The 17,114-nt window shown below is 37.1% G+C and overlaps 1 protein-coding gene across 3 annotated transcripts in view; it reads left to right on the forward strand.

Moving 5' to 3' along the window:
* Window positions 1-17,114, forward strand: part of EDIL3 (EGF like and discoidin domains 3) — a 463,765-nt gene that overhangs the window by 327,949 nt on the left and 118,702 nt on the right. For all 3 annotated transcript variants that reach the window (XM_035291243.3, XM_035291244.3, XM_035291245.3), the window contains 3 exons: window positions 2,728-2,883; window positions 4,197-4,341; window positions 14,872-15,056. In XM_035291243.3, the coding sequence (XP_035147134.3) occupies window positions 2,728-2,883; window positions 4,197-4,341; window positions 14,872-15,056 (486 nt within the window). The remainder of the gene's footprint in view (window positions 1-2,727; window positions 2,884-4,196; window positions 4,342-14,871; window positions 15,057-17,114) is intronic.

Here is a 17,114-nt window from a genome sequence, read left to right on the forward strand (position 1 = left end):
ACATGGTGAAACCCCGTCTCTACTAAAAATACAAAAAATTATCTGGGCACGGTGGCGCGTGCCTGTAATCCCAGCTACTCAGGAGGCTGAGGCAGGAGAATTGCCTGAACCCAGGAGGAGGAGGTTGCAGTGAGCTGAGATCGCGCCATTGCACTCCAGCCTGGGTAACAAGAGCGAAACTCAATCTCAATATATATATAATTCCCTTTTCAAGCATCCATCAAGCCCATAGAGAACAGTTTATAAATTTCTGATGCAATCTTCATTAGATTTTTTACATAGTATGTGGGATAGTTCATGTAGGGAGAATAAAACTAAGATCACATTTTAGTCATTGTTATTTGGCAAAGAGATCACAAAATAATGTTGGAATGGAATGGAAAGGAATTACTTGCAGATATTCGTAAGTGGAAGTGTTTCCAAAATCATACTATATATTTCCTCCAAGGCTTATTTAGTTTATTTTCTATGACAACGTAGTTTACTGGTATTAAATTTGAGTATGACTATGATGGTGACAGCTTAGCTCCTTTATACTGAATATCTTATTTTTCAAGCTTAATAGTCCTAAATACATGTAATGTCAAAACCTTAAAACCTGTAATTACTAAAACTTAGTGATCTTGAGCCTGTGTTCTTATAAATTATTTTATTTTAGTTTTGTGTTTAATGGAAACAGTGCCAAAATTTAATTACATATATCTACTAAAAGTTCGACTGGACACTATTCAAATTGGGCGATGCATAACTAACTGCAGTTCCATCTTCCTAAATATATATGCAGAGCTTCTAAATATGAAGCAAGTAGAATTTGTACATGATTTGTAATGATTTAGAGAAAAATACAAACTCAGATTTTTATTTTTTGATACTACTATGCATCTACAATTAAAGCTTTAGAAAATTAGTGTCTATAGCTCATAGGCCAAAACTCTAGCAAAAGTAATTTGGCCATCTACAAGAGGTATAAACAAGATAATTGAAATGAGATAAAAGATAATTGAAAAAGGAATGTTCAGCAACATCAAATGTGAAACTTGGCTTCCAAAATGGGAGAAAACATGAAGCAAAGTTTCCACTGTGTATGTTGTGTGTATTGGGAGTGTTTAAACTACAAAGATCTCATATTAAAAAAAAAAAAAAGAAAACGTCATGCATAAACTGCTGAAAGAATGTGACCCATAGCAACGTGATAATTTACCTAGCATATTGAAATGAACTGTTGTTCAGACATTCCCTATTTCAAGTTGCACAGTTAAAACTCAAAATCAATCTTTAAAGGACTAATGTAGATAAATGTTAAGAGTAGTAAGTGAAATTTACATTCATGAGGGATATTGTCTTTTTGAACTTCCAAAGAGGAATGGGAGTTAAAATGTATTGATGGTTGTAATGATTGTGTGATGTCTGAACGTCGAAATGAGAAAACCAAACTTGGATATCTGAGTCCATGCACTTAGCATTGTTCAAGGAAAAAAACGACCATAGGGCCAGCATTTTAACACAAAAGTTTTACTAATCAAAACCAGATTTTCTTTTTATATGAGTAAGCCTGAGAATCACCTTGTGGGCAATAATTGAGGGAGGGACTTTATGAGGTTTCAACAAGGAAAATGAGACTTTAGGAGACTCAGAAACAATGGTGATAGAGTACCTAAATGCTACCTCTCAAAGACTCATCCTAGGAAAACTCTAATCACTTGAATGAATCTGAAGATTTTCTGGTTTTCTTTGGAAAATGATTTCTGAGTCATTAACTTAATATCATGATATGACATATTTAAATTTTTCCAATTTGTATTTTTGGAGAGGATGATTTATAGCAATTTATCAAGAACATATAAAAGATTTCATAGACATAATAAAGGCATTTTAAAGTGAATAGAACACATTTTAATGTTTACTATATATGAAATAGGCACTTTTCTACATTGTAGCATTTAATTTTATTAAATTTTAAGTGTCAAAAGATATCTCTATTAAATATGAGAAGATTATTAACAATATTATTTGTTGTTATGTTACTCCTGAAGCAAACTGTTGTAAAGTGGTTTGGAATGGGGAGAAAATATCGAGAGAGAAAATTTCAGTTAGAGATTTTACATATAATAAAATGAAGAAAAAAGCAAAGCAATTATTTAATTAAAAAAAATTTGCCACAGACTGCAGAGTAAAGGTACAGAAACTGAAGAGATACTTGTTTTTTTTTTGATTTTGACGTCAGTGTTGTCTTTACTTTTAAAAATTCTGGTATTCTGAGACCTCGGTGAAATTGTCATGTTTTATTGTAAATGGAAATTTCTAGAAGCTTAAATCAGTTTATACATATTAACAGTTATGCTGACAATAGAGGTTTATAATAATGACACTGAGATTACTTTGACAAGAGAATATTCCCATTTTTCAGTTTATTCAGTTAACATCTGCATACCGTGAGAAACCAAATGCCTTCTATAGTTCTAATTTGTGAGGCATATTGCCCTTTTCAAAGCCTGTTCACAAATATTTGTTTACTTAAAAATAGTATTTCATTATAGAAAGAGATTTTGAAGTTAAACTTAATATATACCTACTTTAAATATTTATCAGTGAAAACTACATGAAAATTATTAGCTTTTTATGTTATTATTATTAACCTGCATTAATAATGTTCCATTCCTAAAATTCATATTTTCAGTTTTCTTATCCTGAAAGCAATAAGATTATTGACTACGCTTGTCTTTTCAGATAAATTTGCAAAGGAAAATGAGAGTTACTGGTGTGATTACCCAAGGAGCCAAGAGGATTGGAAGCCCAGAGTATATAAAATCTTACAAAATTGCCTACAGTAATGATGGAAAGACTTGGGCAATGTACAAAGTCAAAGGCACCAATGAAGACATGGTAAGAATGAGTTAACCTACTTAATTTAAAAGTAAAATGTCATTGATAATCATTGATTCTCAAATGACAAGGTTTTCAGGAGAAAATTCACGTTGATTAAACTAATTTACCATTGCTTCTTGTTTTTAATTGGGCTAGTGCAGTGAAGGGAGTAGAAATTTCTCCAATTTCTAAATTTAAAGTGGCTGACATTTAAGATTTTCACAGGTTTTAATTCGTGGTACTACAAATACTTTGACACAGATGGACAGAGTCTTTTGTATGACAATTAAGCTTTATTTTAATGATAGATTTTTATTTCATTTTTATTGCTTTTGTGATAACACACTTCTTAATGAAATAGCTATTATATTAATCAAAACTATTATCTTAAAAGCAAGAAAAGCACTAAATGATAGAAAAAATATATATTTTCATATGCTTCATATTGGAAAAGAGATCTGTTACTTAGCAAAATAAAAGAGCTTAGAGGTATTGGCTAGAATCTTTAGTATCTCCTTTTCTTTTTCTATGATATTCCCAATTCTTTTGTTAGTTCTTCATCAAAAAAAATTTAATTTAAAAAAATCAGGACTGCAGATCATTCCATTTCAAATCAAACATTATACTAGACTCTAAAAAATTATATAAAATATTTTTAAATTACCCTCTTAAATGAAATTAAATAAGGTTTTTGGTTTACATAAAAAGTAAAATAAGAATAAGTCTTAATGAATTTACAATGACATATTTTATTACTTGATTTTTAGAGGCAAACATAGTTTTTAGCTGGAAATTTTAATAAGAAATTCTAAGTCTATTATCCAATTATTTGGAACTAGTTTATAAAGATGTAATCTTGATGAGTCAAACCTTAAAGCATCATAAATCTGATCATAGCATCAGAGAGACTGAATGATCAGGAAGCAGTAGCAAAGACTAGATCCTGCCTCAAACAGTATGAATACTAAGCAGTAAAATGAACAGACAGTCCCAGATTAAATTGAAGGATTTAAGGTGTCCATTTCTCAAAAAAAAAAAACAGCACTTCCCTGGTTCTGAAAGACTGGCCTTAAATTGACAAGATCATCATTGTGGAATATAGATCATATCATGGGCCACAGTGGTTTACAGTTTTAATTAGAATTTTATGTATGGGTTTTATATTCACTCCTTATGGGAAGGTACTTCTCAAATGCTCCATACTCCCAAATTACATAATCTGATATTTGAAGGATTATTCTTGGTAAGGTACAGATAGGGTCATATGTAAAAATAGGTAAAGAAGCTGTTGCAATGAATAATTTTAAACCCTGTATTATGTTTTTATATAGGTGTTTCGTGGAAACGTTGATAACAACACTCCATATGCTAACTCTTTTACACCCCCCATAAAAGCTCAGTATGTAAGACTCTATCCCCAAGTTTGTCGAAGACATTGCACTTTGCGAATGGAACTTCTTGGCTGTGAACTGTCGGGTAAGTTTCGTATTAACTCTTTCTGTATTCTATTTAAAGAAAACAAAAAAGCACATTTGTATGTAGCCTGTTACTAACCTGCAAATTCAACAACCATAGAAATTTATTTCCGCTGCAAAATGTCTACAACATGATTCAGGGAGAACCAGTGTGTGTTTACGTGTAGAATAAACAAGTTCTAAAACATGCTACAGGGTAGAATTAATACAGAAAGAGTAATGTGTTTTGTTGAGTGGTCAAAGAAAGCACAAGGAATTCTCAGGGGAAATTTGTTACTTTTAGATGTGTCTCATTGTTTTGCATAATAACTATGATTTCCATTTTGCAACAAAAGTTCAGTAAAAACTGGAATCTGACTGACCTCATAAATTGCAGTTAAGGTTAGGCTACATGACACAGAAAAGTAAGCTTTATCTTTTTCCATCTACCATAAGAACTTTGTCTGTCTACTATTTTTTTTAGGTTTTATGTCTGTCTACTATTTTTTTTTTAGGTTTTATGAAACATGTAAACTTATCATTCCTCTTAAGGGGACGATATTTCAATACCAAGATTGCTAGTATAAATTCATTCTTGGACCATTCTTAGCTAGCAACCTGCTTATGGTACAAATAGTGGTTATCCAACTCAAGGATAATCCATCAAAGGACTCAAGAGTCCCCCAGGAGCATCAATATTAGACATAAAGATGAAGACTTAATGTGTGCATCTTACAGTGGCCCTATTTCAATATAGCTAGATTCTGAACGAAATAGAAAATTTTGTCTAGACATTTCACTTGTTATATTTTTGGTAGTTGTTCTTATATTTCTGGCATCACAATTTACAAACTCTCTTTGCCGTAGTGGGCTGAAATTATTTTGTTCAAACAACTATGAAGAAAACTAGAAGTGTATGTGTGCTTCACTTTTTAATGTAACCCTGAAGTGGAAAACCTTTACCAGACCTAAAACAATACTACTTAGTTAAAAATAGGATTACAAGTCCCTGCAAAGAGACAACGGTGAGCTTTTTATTCATTTCAAGAGGTTACCTATAGGTTAACGTGCATACTTTATATCTGTTTCTCTTCCTAGATTCATTTGTGTTGCCTTGAAAATGAATGATTTTCAAGCAAATAAAATTTACTATTAAAGTGGCCAATTTTTCATAAGCCCATTACATTTTCAGAATTAGAGTAATTTGGACAGACAAGTGGACCTATTTTAAGAATCACATTTTCTTTTTTTTTTTTTTTTTTTTAATTTTTTATTGGATTATAGGTTTTGGGGTACATGAGCAGAGCATGCAAGACAGTTGCGTAGGTACACACATGGCAGTGTGCTTTGCTTTTCTTCTCCCCTTCACCCACATTTGGCATTTCTCCCCAGGCTATCCCTCCCCACCTCCCCCTCCCACTGGCCCTCCCCTTTTCCCCCCAATAGACCCCAGTGTTTAGTACTCCCCTTTCTGTGTCCATGTGTTCTCATTTTTCATCACCCACCTATGAGTGAGAATATGCGGTGTTTCATTTTCTGTTCTTGTGTCAGTTTGCTGAGGATGATGTTTTCCAGATTCATCCATGTCCCTACAAACGACACGAACTCATCATTTCTGATTGCTGCATAATATTCCATGGTGTATATGTGCCACATTTTTCCAATCCAGTCTATTATCAATGGGCATTTGGGTTGATTCCAGGTCTTTGCTATTGTAAACAGTGCTGCAATGAACATTCGTGTACATGTGTCCTTATAGTAGAACGATTTATAGTCTTTTGGATATATACCCAGTAATGGGATTGCTGGGTCAAATGGAATTTCTATTTCTAAGGCCTTGAGGAATCGCCACACTGTCTTCCACAATGGTTGAACTAATTTACACTCCCACCAACAGTGTAAAAGTGTTCCTTTTTCTCCATATCCTCTCCAGCATCTGTTGTCTCCAGATTTTTTAATGATCGCCATTCTAACTGGCGTGAGATGGTATCTCAATGTGGTTTTGATTTGCATCTCTCTGATGACCAGTGACGATGAGCATTTTTTCATATGATTGTTGGCCTCATATATGTCTTCTTTCGTAAAGTATCTGTTCATATCCTTTGCCCACTTTTGAATGGGCTTGTTTGTTTTTTTCCTGTAAATCTGCTTGAATTGTTTGTAAATTCTGGATATCAGCCCTTTGTCAGATGGGTAGACTGCGAAAATTTTTTCCCATTCTGTTGGTTGCCGATCCACTCTAGTGACTGTTTCTTTTGCCGTGCAGAAGCTGTGGAGTTTCATTAGGTCCCATTTGTCTATTTTGGCTTTTGTTGCCAATGCTTTTGGTGTTTTGTTCATGAAGTCCTTGCCTACTCCTATGTCCTGGATAGTTTTGCCTAGATTTCCTTCTAGGGTTTTTATGGTGCCAGGTCTTATGTTTAAGTCTTTAATCCATCTGGAGTTAATTTTAGTGTAAGGTGTCAGGAAGGGGTCCAGTTTCTGCTTTCTGCACATGGCTAGCCAGTTTTCCCAACACCATTTGTTAAACATGGAATCCTTGCCCCATTGCTTGTTTTTGTCAGGTTTATCAAAGATTGTATAGTTGTATGTATGTTGTGTTGCCTCCGGTGCCTCTGTTTTGTTCCATTGGTCTATATCTCTGTTTTGGTACCAGTACCATGCTGTTTTGATTACTGTAGCCTTGTAGTATAGTTTGAAATCCGGTAGTGTGATGCCCCCCGCTGTGTTCTTTTTGCTTAGAATTGACTTGGCTATGTGGGCTCTCTTTTGGTTCCATATGAAGTTCATGGTGGTTTTTTCCATGTGAAGAAAGTCAATGGTAGCTTGATGGGTATAGCGTTGATTCTGTAAATTACTTTGGGCAGTATAGCCATTTTCACGATATTAATTCTTCCTAACCATGAACATGGAATGTTTCTCCATCTGTTTGTGTCCTCTCTGATTTCGTTGAGCAGTGGTTTGTAGTTCTCCTTGAAGAGGTCCCTTACGTTCCTTGTGAGTTGTATTCCAAGGTATTTTATTCTTTTTGTAGCAATTGCGAATGGCAGTTCGCTCTTGATTTGGCTTTCTTTAAGTCTGTTATTGGTGTAGACGAATGCTTGTGATTTTTGCACATTGATTTTATATCCTGAGACTTTGCTGAAGTTGTTTATCAGTTTCAGGAGTTTTTGGGCTGAGGCGATGGGGTCTTCTAGGTATACTATCATGTCGTCTGCAAATAGAGACAATTTGGCTTCCACCTTTCCTATTTGAATACCCTTTATTTCTTTTTCTTGCCTGATTGCTCTGGCTAGAACTTCCAGTACTATATTGAATAGGAGTGGTGAGAGAGGGCATCCTTGTCTAGTACCAGATTTCAAAGGGAATGCTTCCAGTTTTTGCCCATTCAGTATGATATTGGCTGTTGGTTTGTCATAAATAGCTTTTATTACTTTGAGATACGTTCCATCGATACCGAGTTTATTGAGGGTTTTTAGCATAAAGGGCTGTTGAATTTTGTCAAATGCCTTCTCTGCGTCAATTGAGATAATCATGTGGTTTTTGTTTTTGGTTCTGTTTATGTGGTGAATTACGTTGATAGACTTGCGTATGTTGAACCAGCCTTGCATCCCTGGGATGAATCCTACTTGATCATGATGAATAAGTTTTTTGATTTGCTGTTGCAATCGGCTTGCCAATATTTTATTGAAGATTTTTGCATCTATGTTCATCATGGATATTGGCCTGAAGTTTTCTTTTCTCGTTGGGTCTCTGCCGGGTTTTGGTATCAGGATGATGTTGGTCTCATAAAATGATTTGGGAAGGATTCCCTCTTTTTGGATTGTTTGAAATAGTTTTAGAAGGAATGGTACCAGCTCCTCCTTGTGTGTCTCGTAGAATTCGGCTGTGAACCCATCTGGACCTGGGCTTTTTTTGTGAGGTAGGCTCTTAATTGCTGCCTCAACTTCAGACCTTGTTATTGGTCTATTCATAGTTTCAGCTTCCTCCTGGTTTAGGCTTGGGAGGACACAGGAGTCCAGGAATTTATCCATTTCTTCCAGGTTTACTAGTTTATGTGCATAGAGTTGTTTGTAATATTCTCTGATGATGGTTTGAATTTCTGTGGAATCTGTGGTGATTTCCCCTTTATCATTTTTTATTGCATCTATTTGGTTGTTCTCTCTTTTATTTTTAATCAATCTGGCTAGTGGTCTGTCTATTTTGTTGATCTTTTCGAAAAACCAGCTCTTGGATTTATTGATTTTTTGAAGGGTTTTTCGTGTCTCAATCTCCTTCAGCTCAGCTCTGATCTTAGCAATTTCTTGTCTTCTGCTGGGTTTTGAGTTTTTTTGATCTTGCTCCTCTAGCTCTTTCAATTTTGACGATAGGGTGTCAATTTTGGATCTCTCCATTCTCCTCATATTGGCACTTATTGCTATATACTTTCCTCTAGAGACTGCTTTAAATGTGTCCCAGAGGTTCTGGCACGTTGTGTCTTCGTTCTCATTGGTTTCGAAGAACTTCTTTATTTCTGCCTTCATTTCGTTGTTTACCCAGTCAACATTCAAGAGCCAGTTGTTCAGTTTCCATGAAGCTGTGCGGTTCTGGGTTGGTTTCTGAATTCTGAGTTCTAACTTGATTGCACTATGGTCTGAGAGGCTGTTTGTTATGATTTCAGTTGTTTTGCATTTGTTGAGCAGTGCTTTACTTCCAATTATGTGGTCAATTTTAGAGTAGGTGTGATGTGGTGCTGAGAAGAATGTGTATTCTGTGGATTTGGGGTGGAGAGTTCTGTAAATGTCCACCAGGTTTGCTTGCTCCAGGTCTGAGTTCAAGCCCTGGGTATCCTTGTTGATTTTCTGTCTGGTTGATCTGTCTAGTATTGACAGTGGAGTGTTAAAGTCTCCCACTATTATTGTGTGGGAGTCTAAGTCCTTCTGTAAGTCATTAAGAACTTGCCTTATGTATCTGGGTGCTCCTGTGTTGGGTCCATATATGTTTAGGATCGTTAGCTCTTCTTGTTGTATCGATCCTTTTACCATTATGTAATGGCCTTCTTTGTCTCTTTTGATCTTTGTTGCTTTAAAGTCTATTTTATCAGAGATGAGAATTGCAACTCCTGCTTTTTTTTGCTTTCCATTAGCTTGGTAAATCTTCCTCCATCCCTTTATTTTGAGCCTTTGTGTATCCTTGCATGTGAGATGGGTTTCCTGGATACAGCACACTGATGGGTTTTGGCTTTTTATCCAATTTGCCAGTCTGTGTCTTTTGATTGGTGCATTTAGTCCATTTACATTTAGGGTTAATATTGTTATGTGTGAATTTGATACTACCATTTTGATTCTAAGTGGCTGTTTTGCCTGTTAGTTGTTGTAGATTCTTCATTATGTTGAAGCTCTTTAGCATTCAGTGTGATTTTGGAATGGCTGGTACTGATTGATCCTTTCTATGTGTAGTGCCTCTTTTAGGAGCTCTTGTAAAGCAGGCCTGGTGGTGACAAAATCTCTGAGTACTTGCTTGTTCGCAAAGGATTTTATTCTTCCTTCACTTCTGAAGCTCAGTTTGGCTGGATATGAAATTCTGGGTTGAAAGTTCTTTTCTTTAAGAATGTTGAATATTGGCCCCCACTCTCTTCTGGCTTGTAGTGTTTCTGCCGAGAGATCTGCTGTGAGTCTGATGGGCTTCCCTTTGTGGGTGACCCGACCTTTCTCTCTGGCTGCCCTTAGTATTCTCTCCTTTATTTCAACCCCGTTGAATCTGACGATTATGTGCCTTGGGGTTGCTCTTCTTGAGGAATATCTTTGTGGTGTTCTCTGTATTTCCTGCAATTGAGTGTTGGCTTGTCTTGCTAGGTGGGGGAAATTTTCCTGGATGATGTCCTGAAGAGTATTTTCCAGCTTGGATTCATTCTCTTCGTCCCCTTCTGGTACACCTATCAAACGTAGGTTAGGTCTTTTCACATAGTCCCACATTTCTTGGAGACTTTGTTCATTCCTTTTTGCGCTTTTTTCTCTGATCTTGGTTTCTCGTTTTATTTCATTGAGTTGGTCTTCGACTTCAGATATTCTTTCTTCTGCTTGGTCAATTCTGCTATTGAAACTTGCGTTTGCTTCGCAAAGTTCTCGTATTGTGTTTTTCAGCTCCTTTAATTCATTCATATTCCTCTCTAAGGTATCCATTCTTGTTATCATTTCCTCGAATCTTTTTTCAAATCTTTTTTCAAGGTTCTTAGTTTCTTTGCATTGATTTAATACATGATCTTTTAGCTCACAAAAGTTTCTCATTATCCATCTGCTGAAGTCTAATTCCGTCATTTCGTCACAGTCATTCTCCGTCCAGCTTTGTTCCCTTGCTGGTGAGGAGTTTTGGTCCTTTCTAGGAGGCGATGTGTTCTGATTTCGGGTGTTTTCCTCCTTTTTGCGCTGGTTTCTTCCCATCTTTGTGGATTTGTCCGCTGGTCGTCTGCGTAGTTGCTGACTTTTCGTTTGGGTCTCTGAGTGGACACCCAGAATGTTGATGATGAAGTATTTCTGTTGCTTGGTTTTCCTTCTACCAGTTTAGCCCCTTCGCTGTACGACTGTTGAGGTCTGCTCCAGACCCTGCTTGTCTGGGGTGCACCTCTAGTAGCCGTGGCACAGCGAGGGATGCTACCAGTTTCTTTTTCTGCTCTCTTTGTCCCAGGATGATGCCTGCCTAATGACAGTCTTTTGGATATAGAGGGGTCAGGGAGCTGCTTGAGGAGACAGTTTGTACTTTATAGGGGTTTAATTGCTGAGCTGTGCACTCTGTTGTTCATTCAGGGCTGTTAGGCTGCTATGTTTGATTCTGCTGCAACACAGCTCATTAAACAACCCTTTTTTTTTTCTCAAATGCTCTGTGTTGAGGGGTTTGGGCTTTATTTTTGGATGTCCGATCAGGTGTCCTGCCCAGCTCGAAGGCAGACTAGCCACTGTTTGGCTGCCGAGGCTCCGCCCTGCTGTTGTGTGATTCACGCTGTTCCTGCCGGCTCTGCTGTGGTCTCCGCCATGCCCTGCGGCGGAGTCTCTTCGTTGTAGCGTGTTGCCTCAGCAACGGCAGGCTGCGTCAGCAGTGGGCGTGTATCTCAGTAGGGACAGGTTGCCTCGGCAACGGCTGGCTGCCTCAGCAGTGGGCGTGTATCTCAGTTGGGGCGGGTTGCCTCGGTAGTGGTGGACGCCCCTCCCCCACAGAGCGTCTTGGACCGTCTGCCCGGGATAGTTTGAAATCGCGGTTTTGTTCGTCCCACTGGGTATCCCAAACGATCTGTCCCTGCAATCCCCTGGGCTGGGCTACTGTGCAAGTCTCGTTCAGTCTCAAGTCCAGCCCTCTCAAGTCTCAGGTTGCCGGTTCAACAAGGCACCCGGACAAGCGCGCCCTGTGGGGATTGCTGGGTAGGGCCGGCCGCCGCCGCCCCGGCTGCCGGCTTCGCCAGGCAGACCTACTGCCTGGCGTCCCGTGTCTTTTTATACTTGGGAGTTTCCCCGTTCTGTGGGCAACAAAGATCAGTCTGGAAATGCAGCACTGACTCACCGTTTGCGGATTCAACGCGGGCTCCAATCCTGGGTTGTTCTCACAGCGCCATCTTGAGTCCCCTCGAGAATCACATATTCATATACTATGTTGGTGTATTTTTTAAAGCAACCAACATTTGCTTATTACTGTTAATCATCCTAACAGAGGTCTTTTCCTTATTTTGGTAATTTAATTCAGTTTATTTACTCCGGTTATTAAGATCCAGTAAATCTTAGCAGACTTATTGCTGTACAGTGTTTGTATTCCATGTCATTATATCATCACAGACCAGTGTCATCCCTAAGCCATTTATCATAAAGCAATCAAGAGGAAGCCACAATATGATGAGGTCTGCTGCAAGGCACATGGTTTTTAGCTGCTTAACATCACCTTCCACAATTTTTCAGTCTTTTGATTCATGAGGGTCAGTCTTTCATACATGGCATGGTTACACCCCTAAGATGTGAATATATTTTACCTCAAGTTTGACAAGAGGTTACACCTGACACTTTACAGGTTTTGTTTTCTCAAAAGGAAGCAGTGCTGCATCTTCCAGCGCAGCAAATTGATTTTGAACTTGCATGCATAGAGTAGATGCTTTTAAAAACCAGAGCACTTCGCTATAGAAATACCAATTTAATTGTTAACACTTCATTTTGTTCAATTGCTGGCCACACTGGTAAAAAGAGTTAATTAATTTATATGCATGAAATCATATGGATAAGAAGTAAAATTTGTGGCATGAGGCACATTGGCAGAGAGGTTAGCTGTAACACTTGGAAATAAACATTAACGTGATTTACCAAACTGTTTTCCACAATCCAGTGAAACACTGTAAAGCCTTATTGTATTCAGTGAATTGTTGTTAAAATCTTTCACCCTGCCTAGAAGATCAGCAGGTAATGTCTTCCCAGACACTTCTAAAGATCATCTCCTAAACTATCTGAAAGAGGTATGACTTAAGATGCTTGGAATGAAATAGATTATGACCATAATTCGAGGAGGAATATTCATTATGAACAAATAATTATTTGGCACTTCTGAGCTAAATACTAGACAACAGAATGGCTAGGAAGTGAATTTTATGGCTAAGTAGAAATGGTCAAAGTTAGGGCATTCCTTTTCCACTCAGTACTTCAATACTGTATTATATTACAAAAACAGGGAAACAACTACCTTTCCTCTTCCCTTGTATCTCCTGCAAACTAAGCAAAGTTTTCAAAGACGGGAGTGGGATGCAGGCAGAGCCAAACATGGGGATAAAAGAACAAGTCAGTTTTCAATGCAGACAATGCATGTTACTATGGAACTAACTTCCTGAAGATAAACAGCATGCCATTAAGCCTGGTTGAACATGCTATAATCTTAGAGATTTGTTATGACTTTTTTTTTCACCCAGAATATACATGTAGGCATTACAGCTATCTTAATCAGGAGGCTTCAGATACGTATCTCCTATATCCAAATGCACTCCTGTTAAGACACACAGCCCTCCATGCCATGTTTTCCATGTTTTCATAGGATATGCGTTAACTAGATGGTGGAGGTGAAGGGAAATATGAGGAGCCTCAAGAAGGAGGAAGTAATCTAGATTGACCAGGACAGAAATAAATTAGTTATAGCTAAGAGTTACTGATCAATGAAGAGTTCTAAAGCACCTCTTTTGTAGTTTAGACTGTACCCAATTATTAAATATTATTTAGTACTTGTTGATATGCTGATATTCGGGAACTTACCATTGCCATCTGTCGAGTTGAGTTTTACAGAAATCATACAAATAGCTAACATTGACTGAATGCTGTGTGCCAGCAGTGTTTCTAACTACTTCATGTTTATTAACTAATTTCTTAGATCACTTCTTTGAGGTAGTTTCTATTATTGTCAGCATCTTAAAGATGAGTAAATTGAGGCAGAAAGTAATTAAATAACGGTAAGGCCACACAGCTGGAAAATGGGACAGTAGAGTGTGAGGAGAAAGTACTGGGTTGGAGAAGTGTCTTCTGTTCATCTTTGCTTTCTTGATAATCAAAGTCACCTTGTGAGTTACTTGACCAAAATTTAACAGACTCAGCCCCTGGCTTGTTTCGTGATAGAATCATACTCTTTATTACAAAATTTGTGAAGAGCATTTGTCACAGTTGCAATTCAAGATTGGAAAATTTTTTGTATATATATACACACACAAACATATGTACATGCATATAATGTTTCAAGAACAGGCCAGCCAAAATTTTTGCCATATTAAACTAAAAACTATATGTGATAGATTTGAGAATCTAACAAAAACACCTAAACTATATAGGTTATTGAATATGATTGAAATAAAATAATTTACCAAAGTTTTCTCCAGGAGTAGTACAATTTAGATAGAATCATCTTATTATTTTCTGTTATCTATTAGTTTAAATTACACTTCCACAATGCCCAGCCCATGGTATACACTCAGTAAATATTAGATTCCTGTCTTACAGAAGAAGCCATTTTGGTGTTATAAGGATCAGTGATAAAGATTAACATATTTCTTGAAAAACAAAATGCTATTCAGTTTAAAATATAACAGTGGAGCAGTTTGTGAAAATGACTTTGTACTGAGGGAATTTTCATTTGGAGTAATATGAAAACAAATAAAGAAAAACAAATATACTTTGTAATAAAATATCCCATTTTTAAAGACACAATGAAACTGTTGAAAACTACGGAGCAGTCAGGAACCCTCTTGTAATGAGACAGGAGAGAGCATTTCAAGATTGTTTTCATTGTGCAGAATCATCTGTCACAGAAAAGTAGTTTAAATTGTCTGCCTTGTTTTCAATTTTTCCAAAATGTATTCTGACAAAATAGCTTGAACTGACTATCTTGTTTTCCGATTTTGTTTCAGATTTATTTCTGATTATAGCTTTTTTTTTGAATTTAGATGCTTTCTCTTCGGAGGAATGAATAGCATTATGTTTAATCTTCTCTTGCCTATCCAAAATGAACACAGAAAAGTTCCAGGGTAATAAATTGTTTTTCTCATGGAGCCTTTCTCATTTTCTCTCAGGTTGTTCTGAGCCTCTGGGTATGAAATCAGGACATATACAAGACTATCAGATCACTGCCTCCAGCATCTTCAGAACGCTCAACATGGACATGTTCACTTGGGAACCAAGGAAAGCTCGGCTGGACAAGCAAGGCAAAGTGAATGCCTGGACTTCTGGCCACAATGACCAATCACAATGGTTACAGGTAAAATTTTCCAGAACTGTTTCACTACCCACTGTTTATCTTTCTTCGAAGATTTACTGTTGATTAGGTGAATGTCAGAGTCGTTACCTTAATGCTAATTTAAATATGCCTTCATATTTGGCTTAACTAAATTGGTAAAACACAAATTTCTTATGAAGTCATGTCTGTGGGCTCTTTTTATGCTGGTGTTGATTTACAGATGCTACTGTCAGCTTGATGCAGGAGCTTGTACCAGATCACACTATGTGTATGTCAATTGATTGATTAGGAGAGCATTTGCATCTTAACTCTCATCCATTCTAATGTTTTGTGTTAATATTGGCTTTGAAAGCATGACAGCAGGAATCCAAAGGGTATTGAAATCATGCCACTGACCTGCATACTGTACACATAGAATCATGACTCATGACATGTTAGCTCCTTACCTGTGGATGCTAAGCAATGAAGATGTTTGATTACATTCTCAGTACAAATCTTGCTTATAGAAGGAAACCATAGATCCTGCAGAATTTATTTATCATTTGCAAATGACGTAAGATTACAGTCAGTCCTTTTTAAAACAATCTTCATGAAATTCAGTTATTTGTGGAGCACATTTAAATATGCACAGGTTTGTTAGTGGCTTCTGTGGCAAAGAAAAGTGAGACAACTTAATTCCTTAATGAGATCACTTTATAGTGAAAGATACAAGTTCTGTTCTTATTGATTTTTATGCTGTATTCATGAGTTTAAAATCTCTAGTAGTTCATTGCATTTCCAGAAACTATGAAAACAATTTAAAATAGCTAATTGCACCCCTATCAAACAGCATTTGCCCAATCTGTAACTGTTCTTATCAAGTCACCTGAAATTTGCAATAGTCTCTCCTCTCTGGTCCTCTCTGCTTTTTGAGACAGGGCTCACTCTGTTACCCAGATCGGAGAGCAGTGATGCAATTATAGCTCACTGCCTTAAATTCCTGGGCTCCAGTGGTCCTCCTGCCTCAGCATACCAAATAGCTAGGACTAAGCTGCACATCACCATGCCCAGCTAATTTGTTTTTCTTTTGTGGAGACAGGTGTCTCACTGTGTTGCTCAGGCTAATGTTGTGCTTCCAACCTCCACCAATCCTCCTGCCTCAGCCTTCCAAAGTGTTGAGATTACAGTCATGAGCTACCACATCAGGCCTCCCTTTTCAGTTTTTTCTTCAGTTGGCCTTTCTTTTTCTTATACTCACAAGTAGAAATACTCAATTTTTTCTTACTTTCCCTTAACATTCTTTATTGATGTAGAGCTCTATTCAGTTCTCATTAGCTAGCACACATTATGGGTAATCATGTAAATCTTTCTCCTATTACTGTTCTATGAACTTTTTGAAGGTAAGGAGTATGTTTTCTGATATATTATCCCAGCACCCAAACTTATAAGTACCAGTGCTTACTAAATTAAATTTATTTGTGATGTTTGTGATGAACCTGAAAAACCTAGAAAGCATCACATAACATGATAAGTGGTGATGATACATCAGTGAGCAACACATTGTTTAAGCTCTTAAGGAATTACCTCTTGCTTAAAATATTCCTTTTATCTGGCTTAGCTTACACTCCATCCTTGTAGCAGATGTTTCCCAATGTCCTTTCCAGGTCACCGTTTTCTTCCCCATTATCTTCCTGCTAACATCTGTTTCACCAACTCCATACAATCACATTATCTGATTTAGCAAGTATTGGTAATTTCAGCTATGACGAAATGACTCAGATATCTTAAGATCATGTCCCTTCTTACCATCCGCACTGCTACTTCCATCATCTGTGCTACCACCCTCTTTCATATGGCTTTCACAGAAGCCTCTTAACCAGCTTTTTCATCTCTCGTTTCACTCTCTAAAAATTCATTTCTTAAGTTGTAACTCCTGTGTGTTTTATCCTCAAAGGCAAATATGATTCTCTTACTCAGTTGTTTAAAACTCTTCATGATTCCCTCTGTTTCAGAATAAAGTGCAAGTTTCTTAATATAGCCTAAGAGTTTTTGCATGGTTTGGCCCCAGTTCGTTTCTTACCCTACTCTTCTAAATTTGCT

This window comes from Callithrix jacchus, chromosome 2, assembly GCF_049354715.1.
Source record: "Callithrix jacchus isolate 240 chromosome 2, calJac240_pri, whole genome shotgun sequence".
NCBI classification, from domain to species: Eukaryota; Metazoa; Chordata; class Mammalia; order Primates; family Cebidae; genus Callithrix; species Callithrix jacchus.